General features: G+C 39.8%; 1 protein-coding gene across 1 annotated transcript in view; it reads right to left on the bottom strand.

Annotated features, from left to right (window-relative positions):
- Positions 1-522: 522 nt before the first annotated feature.
- Positions 523-10,411, bottom strand: part of LOC107268368 — a 78,727-nt gene continuing 68,838 nt past the window's right edge. The window contains exons 4-6 of the mRNA XM_015741081.1: positions 3,763-4,105; positions 2,541-3,699; positions 523-2,441 (exon numbers count right to left, since the gene is read on the bottom strand). Of these exons, the coding sequence (XP_015596567.1) occupies positions 2,141-2,441; positions 2,541-3,699; positions 3,763-4,105 (1,803 nt within the window). The 3' untranslated portion in view covers positions 523-2,140. The remainder of the gene's footprint in view (positions 2,442-2,540; positions 3,700-3,762; positions 4,106-10,411) is intronic.

The raw sequence follows: 10,411 nt of genomic DNA, 5'->3' as shown, positions 1-10,411 counted from the left end.
TTAATGTATAGATATAATTATATTTACAGGTACAATTCCAAATTGAGTGAACCTTATAACATTGCAAGTGATATGGGGATTTTTCCAAAACACATTTTCTTATGAACAAAATTTGCCTTGTTGTAAATGCTTTAACTCTTACATCCTGTTTTAAAAATATAAATTCTATTTATTTTTATATCTATCATTGTGTAAGTAATATACACCATCATAAATCGATTCAATTTAAAAATAATAATTTGAACAATATTGATCTGCTAATACTACATTAGTAAAAGCTTTCATTTTATGTTTTGTAATACAGCTTTTAATAATACTTTTTTAAGGATAAAAATATTTTTGAACTGACTATAAAGAAAGCAGATAATATACAATTTTTTATAAAGATGGAATATTCATATTAAAAAAAAAAGGAACCTCGTTAGTTTAAGTATAAAAGACTTAGTTTTTTTCTCTATGAATATAATAAATTCTATTTGCCGAAAAAAATAATAAACCACACATATTTAACAATAACGTAAATAAAAGTTATGGAAAAATATTTATTTCTTATTAAAACAGTCGAATTTACGTATATTGGTTTACCATTGCTTCTACTTCTCGTTTAATCACTATTCTCCATTTTACCTTTCTTATCCGATAGTAGTTTTCTTACGCGTATGAATGCGCTACGGTAAAAATTTGACAGTTGAGCTAACGACACATCGGTAACTTTACTTTTCATTATAATTAGTCGAACATGATACAAAGAGAATAGTGGTTAAACGATAAGTGAGAACAGTACACAATTTCGAAACAGTGAAATTTGCTTATTGCCGAGTGAAAATACTGATTAGAATGTTAATCAAATCCAAGATTCTTTGAATAAAGTAACTAACACTCACATTGTGGATTTGAGAATTTTATAAGATACTCTCTGACTTATCATTCTTTTTAATCATATTCAGAAAAAATAATTTTTTATACAAAAAACCAAAAGACATTTTATTAAAATAATACAATTGTTTGCATTATTATCTTTTCTTTCAACAGTTATAGCAAAGATATTAAGGCTGCTATTCTGCTATTCTGTGATGGCGTAAGAAATGAGGAAAGCTTTACAGCCATTATTCTCTGTTGTTTTGTATTAATTTCTCAACATATTGCCACCTTACTTATATGCCAACAAAGCTGGGTTGACATAAAATTCGCAAAACCTTATCTTCGAGAATAATATTGTAGCTCTGTTTGGTACATTTTTATTTAAATTAACACTTTGTGTACCATTAATGGTTGAAGTTGCGGTTCACTAACGACCGACTCAATTCGGCGCGGATTCGTCGCCAGTACCGATAATCGTTGTCAACCGAGCAGTCTATTAATAGGCTTCCGGTAGATAAAGTGTTAAGGTACCCAATAAACATAATCGAAGGTCGTCTGGATTCCCTAACATATTAGGAAGGTGGATACGAAACTGATACTTTGATGAATTAATAGAAACCAATGGAGAACAATGAATGCAAAGCTTTCCTCGCTTCTGATATTATTACTCCGTAATGAAAATAAATCGAGATTTGATAAAATAATCAGTACAGTTAGGTGATAGGCTAATGTGTATAGATGATTTTAAAATTATAAAATGAACAGTGTATAGGAAATACAAAGTGGGCTATATATTATAACTTTCCCTTTATAGACTGCATTTTAAAAGTACTAAGTATTCATTCCGTTATTATTACCTGTAGAAGTTTGTATGTTCTTACAACTCGGAATAAGTATATTGCCACGAACATAACCCCTATCTTTGTAAATGAACTTTTTAGGCCTATTTTATGTTTTATTAGATGAAATTCTTAACCTCCAACGATACGTGTCGCTTAACCCTTTGTAGACGGAACGTTTTAGCACACCAACATCCGCATTCGCACTGTTTCCAGTATCTCGTAAATAGTCCATAGTATGTTCATGTTCCCAATAAGCATTGATTTACTTTTATAAATTCTGTCTATCAAGAGCCACGCGTCCAGAACAATAAAATATTTTGTCGGGAACATTTCGATACCAGTCCGCAAAGGATTAACTTCTAGAGATAACACAAATATGGCCTATATATTATTTACCACCCCCTTTCCACCCCCACGAAAAACCAATATTTTACTATTTAAGACGTACAAGCATTGTTGGACTTAGACTTCAGAGTTATAGAATCTGACAGAACATCCTGGTCTGAGAAAGATAGAGGAAGAATTTCAGTCACAACGGAACTAGAATCTGGGCTAACTGGATTTTTACTGCTACTTACTTCCTCCATACTATTATTTTTTTCAACAATATTTGAAGATTTCTCCTCTTCATCAAACACTGTTTCCGAATTAGCTGAGCTATTTGCATTTAGTGGAGGCGATGGAGAGGCTGTAGAAGAAACTCTTGGACTGGCAGCGTCTTGGATAATATGATCGGAACTGTGAACAGTATATCAATACAATGTTATTAATTTTACATAACAGTAACCTAGGACTTCACATTAAAGACAGTATTAAAATTAGATGAATTCTAGTTACCTTACTGTTCCAATTATCGTTGGACTGGATAGACACTGATTATCTTTATTTGCGCACGTTGTTATCTTTATTTCCAAAGTACTGACATCTTCGGTAGTGGTACCTGTATTAAGTAGAGACTTGGTACTGCTCATAAGTCTATGTCTAGATGGAGACTCATTAGTTTGTTTGATTATCGGAACCGCTAATGGAGCGATGGAAGACCTGGCTGGTTTAACAGGAGGACACTGCGCAGCAAGATGGCTTTTACTTGGACTAGGAAATCCCTCATTTTTTAAATTCTGCATTCTGGAGTCTATTTGAAATTGCTGAAGATTTGGAGCCTGACTGAGCGCATAGAGACTCTGAAGGCTAGGGAAGACCGAAGATAAATTATTGGAGCGCGGACTCGTGAGACAAGATGGTGCATATACCGGCATTCGTGAAGGAATGGGTACATCTACTCGATGGGCTGCAGGAGTGAGAGAACCTGGAGGTGTTCTATAAAATCTTTGACCTCCTGTTAAAGTCACAAACTGTCCTGCTTCTCTACAAATGGGTTTTCCTTTTTGCTTTGACACAGGTTGTGGTATACGAAGTGGATGTATACCAGTTTTCTTTCCAGTAACCTCTCCTTTTTTTCCGCTTAAGTCCAAAACGTCTCTCACATCATGATCCCGTTTTTTGGTGATAGATTTCGGCTCACCAGGCTTCACTTTGGGCCTCGTTGATGTTGGCATTCTAATTTGTCCCGACTTAAGAGCTTTTAGAACCAAAGGATCAACTGATCGGTCATTCAAAGTGATACTTGGATTGACTTTTCCATGAATTGTATGCGAATCATTGGGACCAGACTGTTCTGGAACGATGGAACCACCAGGTGATTTAGGCGCAGTCAGCGTAATACTTAAGCTTGCTGGTATATTAAGTCCACATCCATCAAGAAGGTTTCTAGTGTCATTTGAGAGCATGGGTGTAAATTTTTCGGTAACAACTCCGGTCATTGGTCCGGATTCAACTCGTCCACAGATATTAGTGGAACTCACTACATCTGGTGCTTTCTGGCTTGATTTTATTAACGCGATAAGAGGTGTCTTTCGCGGTGATGATCCTTGAGCTCGACGTCGTCGTTTGATATCGAAAATTGGTAAACCTGGAGGACATTTCCTCTTAACCGCTCCTGCAGGAAGAGCAGGGGTTTGAGTAGGAAAGGTATAAACATCCAACTTTGAACCATTTGTACCTTTAGGTATATTTCCATCATCTAGTACTCCTACAGCTACTCTGATTGGACTTGACGGGAGTTTCATATCACTTTTAGCAGTTTCATCCTTATTAATATTCTTGTCATCAGAGTAATCCAGCTTTGGAGAGTTATTCGCAAATATTGATTTACCAGCAGGTTTAGAAGTGTCAGTATTAGAAGCTGGCAAACCTGCTTCACTTTTACAGTTTTTCACAGTCAGTTGAAAACTTTGAAGAAACTGTTTCTTATCAGGATGATCTGGAGACTTCTTCAAAACCGATTTTATTTCCCCATCCGTTTTGAATAACGTCAGTGTGTCCACGAAGGTAACCTTTCGGCGCTGTGTAAGAATAATATGATTTTTATTGTACTAATAACATTCGTACAAATACAGTATAAACAAATGATTTAGGAAAAGATTTAGGAAAACACGATTATAGAGACTTATGTATCTATCGATATATTTTTCAATATTAAAATAATAACTTTATAATAATAAAGATAAAGTAAAAAGTAATAACTTTTACCACCCGAAATATCCCCTAAATTATTAGTCAGAGAAAATTTTTTTTAACGAACATTGCATTGTTCCTTTTTAAGTATGGTGCATAATACAGTAATGTGCAATTGAAGTGGAACACTTGAATTTTTGTGTTTCTGCAAAACTATGACCGATTTGAAAAAACCAAAAACAAATTTTTTAGGAAATTTCCTTCCCGTTCGAATGGTAAAGGTTTTATCCCGATCGGATACAAAATGGCTGAACGGCAGGGGTTGAAGTGAAATAGTGCATTTTGGGACTTTTTGAAAAGTGCGAGAACTAGTAGTTCCGGCGGGAAATTCATATTTCTAATTATGGCACGAGAGAGAGCATCCTTCGGCAGTTAAAAAACACCCCCATTGAATCCCTGTAGCATCACTCTACGTGGAGCTACACCCCCTTGAAGTGAACACACTTAATTGGCCATAACTTCCAAACGCGTCGGCCAATCTGGTCCAGTTTCTGCGTGATATCATCTTTAATGATACTGCAGATTCTCAAAAAATTATTGTTCTCGGAGATGATCCCGTGACGGAGATCTCGAGATATCGCAAGCGCACCCGAAGCTTCCTTGCCTTTTTTCATTAGGAATGCGATGAAATAGAAGTTTCATATTTATTCCACGTTGTAGCTGAGATTTCAGCGATTAAAACGCGCTTTTAAACATCTGAAAATGAGTATGCTAAGGGGTTAAATTTTTCATTTGAAAAAACGCCTACATTTTGCTAGTTTTGCTCGAGCCACTCGGGTGACAATCGCTTGGCGCGCGTAGTAGGGTAGTAGTCAAGAAGACAAGAAGTACAGGAAAATATACGATCAACGGCAACGGCTAGTAGCACAAAAACTCCCAGGATGACAGCGAGGGACCCTGAATCTTCCAGCACTAGATAGAGGAACTGCATGACGCGGAATACTACGAAAATGAACTCGTCCAGGACTGAAATTAATGTACAGGATAATGTAAGGGATAACGTACGGGATAATGTACGGTAGGAAGTACAGGAAAATGTACAATCGACAGCAACGGCTAGTAGCATAAAAACTCCCAAGATGACAGCGAGGGACCCTGAATCTCCCAGCACTACGTCGAGGAACTGCAGGCCTCCGAATACTATGAAAATTACTCGTTCAGGATCGAGAGATAATGTGACAACAATATGGGAGAATGTAAGATCGAGAGCAATGGCGAGCAGTACACAAAAACTGCCAAGGTTATTGCAAGGTTTTCTGAAATTATAAAGACTAGGATGAGGAACTCGAAGTAAAGCAATTCATATCTTAAATAATGTATTTCGAACTGAAGTATATCCTCATGGGTTACTACGTTATGCAGCATACGCTTGTCACATGTTCGTCAGGCTTGTCATGATTTCACATGACATTTCTACTTTAGTGAATGTGCTCACAGAGTGAACTCCCGCCATTTTCCCATAGAGTTAATACAGATAGAGCAGACAAGCCATAGGCTGCTCTGCAAGTGGAAGTGTCCGTTCGCTCATAATGAGAAACAAAGAGATAGCTGAACCCCTTTAGCTATTCGTCTTTGCACCCTGATTTGCATCTATCTCTCTCTTCGCCGCTGCCGCGTTGAGAGCTGGCTTGTCTGCTCTATCTGTATTAACTTTATGCATTTTCCTCCACTACTATAAACGAGGCGAAATTTCTGACCCTAAATTCCTGCTGATCACTGATCAGCAACTTAAAAAAACTCCCAAGCACCGAATTTTAAGAAAATCAACCATAATAGGGTAACAATAACAATTTTTCATGTTAATTATAGATTTCAGTCTTTTGCGGCCTTTGTTCATATGGGTAGAATTGGCTTCCAGATTGGAGCCGCATCTGCAAGTTTTAATGTTAATTATTTCGAAATTCAGATCTAAAAAATAAAAAATGCTTAACTCTTTGCCGTATATAAGGATATCCCTACTTCAAGTGTGTATGTGCTGAGCGTATGGCGACTGGGGAGTGTAGGAAGAAGAGAACGATTACAACAGGCCCGTGTAAATCAAGGGCTCTTCGTAGTTACCCAAAATAAACTGTAAAAAAATACATCACACGGTTAGATAGCGAGATAAAACGATACACTCAAATTAATATACTGCCAATATTAATTAGCGAAATGCAAAATACATGTAACAAGGATATCGAACTGCGATGAAATTTGGTAAGTATGGCAATGTCGCGTACCGCTTCACGCACACACTAGTAGCACAACTATACAGCGTTCACGAAGAAAATTACCACACAATTCGTCCGACTCGGTCAAATCTCGCCCCTTTTGCTCTCTCCACGTGTTACGTCCGACGAAACGCAACCCCATTGCCCCCGCCCCCTTCAGCACCATACAGTTCTCCCATTAGCAAAGGTTAAAGACCACGACAGATGTAACCGATTCTTGACGAACATGCGTTAGTTAATATAAATTATAAGTTATATATTGTGACGTGGTAGATTTTACCCCGTCAGGTCCTCGGCGGGAACTGTCGTGTTACGCGGGAAAACGCGTATTAGAGAAGAATCCAGGCAAGATGCCACCACCTCAAGGGCTAACGAAGTTGCGAATTGGTTGATTTCTGATTTTGTTGTTTTGATTTTTGCCATGTCCCATGCCGCGAATATTGTATTCGCGGGCTTACCGAATCTCAAGAAGAACCAGCGAAGGATCATCAGCGTGGGAGGAACAAGGACGAAAGGCTGAGTGACGTCAGAGCGCCGGCAGGACTCGTGCTGCGCGCGCTGTAGCTCACCGCACCAATCACCTCGCGACTTGGATCAACTCTACGCACGCTATCACCCGAGCTATATGAACTGGTCTACGCGTACCGAGTAACTAGCAGGGAGCTATTACTCATTCCGCGTGACATAGACCTACGAACGACGGAGCACCTGTAACGCACAACTCATGACGGAGGCCCACCGCTATCGACGAATGGAACGAAGACTCGCGAACTGAGAATCCGGGGACGCCTGGTGAACCGTTGCGAAATCCTAGGGGACGACAGAGCCCATCGCGGATCCGCCCGTAATCACTGTTCCCGAATCGTATGAATTGTCGCGAAGACGTATTTTGAATTGTAGCGCGTGGTGTCAGATCGGAGATTTCTGATTGGGGCCGTAGGACCAATCAGCGGTGGTTGCGAATAAGGGAGAGGATAATACTCTCCGGTGCTGCCGATTACGGTCGAAAGGGAAGGCAACTTCCTTTTTCTTGCTTGGACCGTCGACGACGCGAGTCGTGTTTTTGGAACCGTTTGTTTTCCGGGGTAATTTTTGTGGAGAATTCGGACTTCGTCCGAGGCCGCGTATACGGGCTCAATTCTCCAGATCGAAGATACGTAGAGATTTCGGTAAGCGATGTGTTAAGTTTTGTGAGCGACGAAATCTCATAACACCCCGCGTTTTGTACGTTTGTTGTTGAATTGTACCTGTAGGCACGTGGGAGATGTTCCCACTCGTAGAACCGCGTTCGTTTGGAGTACGAGATTCCGCCGGCCGGCAAGGGACTGTGTTCGCGTAAATATGCTGCCTATCGTAGACATATTTACCGCGCGTTTGCCAATCGAATCGAATGAATGTGTTTGAATGATAAGTTCTCTCGGCAATGTTGAGTGTTAGATCTCCGAATCTTATTGTATCGCGTTTATGTTTCGAAGCGTCGCGATTAGACCGCGTTAAATTGTCGATTTGACTCAAATATTGAGATTGTATGCAATTGAAACGTATCTCGAATTGTCCGAAAGTTATGTCGAAGTGAATTGTCGGATTTGTAGTGAAGTGTTCGAAAATATTTATTGATGGTCGAAAATGTCGAATAGTATCGAATTTTATCGGATTGTACGACTGTATTTTAGCGAACTGTAATAGTTAGACTGCGCGGAATAGATCGCGAACTTTGTACGTAGAATTCGGATTAGGACTTAAGCTGAAATTGATATTGTCCTTCGTTGTTGTTTTAGTCGCGATCTTATTGGGTCCATTAATTATGTCGAAATTGTTAAATTTGGATTTTGTTATATCCGCGTAGTCGCGTCCGAAAGGGGCGCAAAATAAACGATCGATTTTTGTTATTGTTGACCCAAAAAGCCGGAGTATTCATTTTGTTGAAGTTGTCCTTACTCTGAAAGATCCCCGCCGCCTCCGAGTTAGCTGAGTTAGCCAACGTAGGCACGCGAAGACCAACCGTAGAATTGATACGTGGTTCCCGTTTTGGAACCTGGCGCCCAACAATACCATAGGTATTATTTCGAATTGGATATGTTAGCCCTGGGTTGCCTGGAACGCGAAGGATTCGGGTAAGTTGTGCGCCGGTCAGTCTCTCATCTCCCGACGAGGCTCGATCACGAATTATACGTCACAATATATATTAATAATTTAGGGATATCACTATATTATATTATATTATATTATACTTTACACGACATCTCATACTCTCTCACACTTCCAGAAATCACACTAACACTATAACATTGCAGGTGGATGAGCGGGAAGAAAAAGAGATCGCGGCAAACAAAGAACAAGAACGTCACGTGTAGCAACAGAATACCTAGAAATGAGGTGCCTAAAGATCATTTTAATTATAGCACCGTGAATACAGCGCACATCAGAACTCCTACCCGTCACCTTCGCACCCACCTCACCACCAGGATTATTATCCTGACAATGCACTAATCCAAAGAAGAATCCGCGATCGAAAGCCTGTAATGAGAATTCGATCGAACGACAGGGTTCGATTGCACCGATCACGCCGTAACACGTATCCAAATTTCCCGAAATTTCCTGACATTGCATTCAGTCCCCTCGAAACTCAAAATCTTCCTTACGAACTCCAATACCGATCATCCTCAGTTACGAATCAAGCCTCTGGTAGAGCAGTATTCCTTTTGGAGTCTTGAGCCGATTGTCCGCGTCAGTCAAGTGTTGTGCCGATCAAATTCCTTAGGACCTATTTTGATCTAGCTTGCCTTAGGGCCCAAGCGAAAAGTGTATCACTTCAGTGCCGGGCGTCCACGCTCAAATACCTTAGGGCCTATTTTGATCTAGCTTGCCTTAGGGCCCAAGCGAAAAGTGTATCACTTCAGTGCCGGGCGTCCACGCGAAAAGAACTCATTTCTTGGCATTTTAATAAACATTCGTCTAGGCGAGTGTCCACCTTAGGGCTGGACCAAGAATTTCCCGTTCAACCAAATCTGTTTCACTATCGTCGAGAACCGAGCGCCGTCTCTCTCTCTTCCTCTGCTCGTCCACTTGTAAGTAGCTCACATTCCTACATCTCTACGAACCCTGGCCGCTCGGGTAGTAGTCAGGCGCGCTGTTACCGAGCTACGCCCCCTTCTCGAAAACATTGCCAACGGTGCAGATATATGAGTAGTACTGCATTTTTCAAACTGGTTTTTCTCGAAAACGGGTCCGAATTGGGTCCTGCCAATTGGCCTGCAGTTTGTTATTACAAAGTACTTTCTTACCCCAAAAGGGCTTCTAAATCCGTGTGACTAAGCTCGCGTCCTCTCCTTGTAAGAGTATTGTCGTAGTGTCCCTGTTTATCTGCATGTAATTGAGTGAGATACAATCGCTCGCTGTAACGTCAGTGAATTTCAGAAGGTACCCTTTATTCCTTATAATGTCTATTCCTGTAATGTGACAAGATAGTTGTAGCAACGTATTACGTTTTGAGTGGTCCTGAAAAGGACCGATTTTGATCTACGCATGACCGAACTTGGATCTGGACATGCTAATCTGCAACAATTACATACATTTTCTATGATAATGATTATTGTGACACAGTAAATATTGTAGAGTACGTAACATTTTTATCAGGATGTCGCTGATTAGGGTACCTAATTGCATATTCTTGCGCTGTTTGCGTAACACCCAATACATGTCGCAATATTCTTTCACAGAATAATCACTCGTAATGCGATCTTGTAGTCGAAACAACATAAATCGAACTGTCTCCGCAATATGAAGCGAAATAGATTGTAATTTGTAAACAGTAATAAGTCTACTGCGGTTGAATGACTTGTTTACAAATTACAACTTATTTCACTTCACATTGCGGACACAGTCAGTTCGCATTATGAGTAATTATTCTGTGAGAGAATATTG

This window comes from Cephus cinctus, unplaced genomic scaffold (assembly GCF_000341935.2).
Source record: "Cephus cinctus unplaced genomic scaffold, Ccin1 Ccin1_scaffold0529, whole genome shotgun sequence".
NCBI lineage: Eukaryota > Metazoa > Arthropoda > Insecta > Hymenoptera > Cephidae > Cephus > Cephus cinctus.
This window is presented reverse-complemented; position numbering and strand designations above follow the sequence as displayed.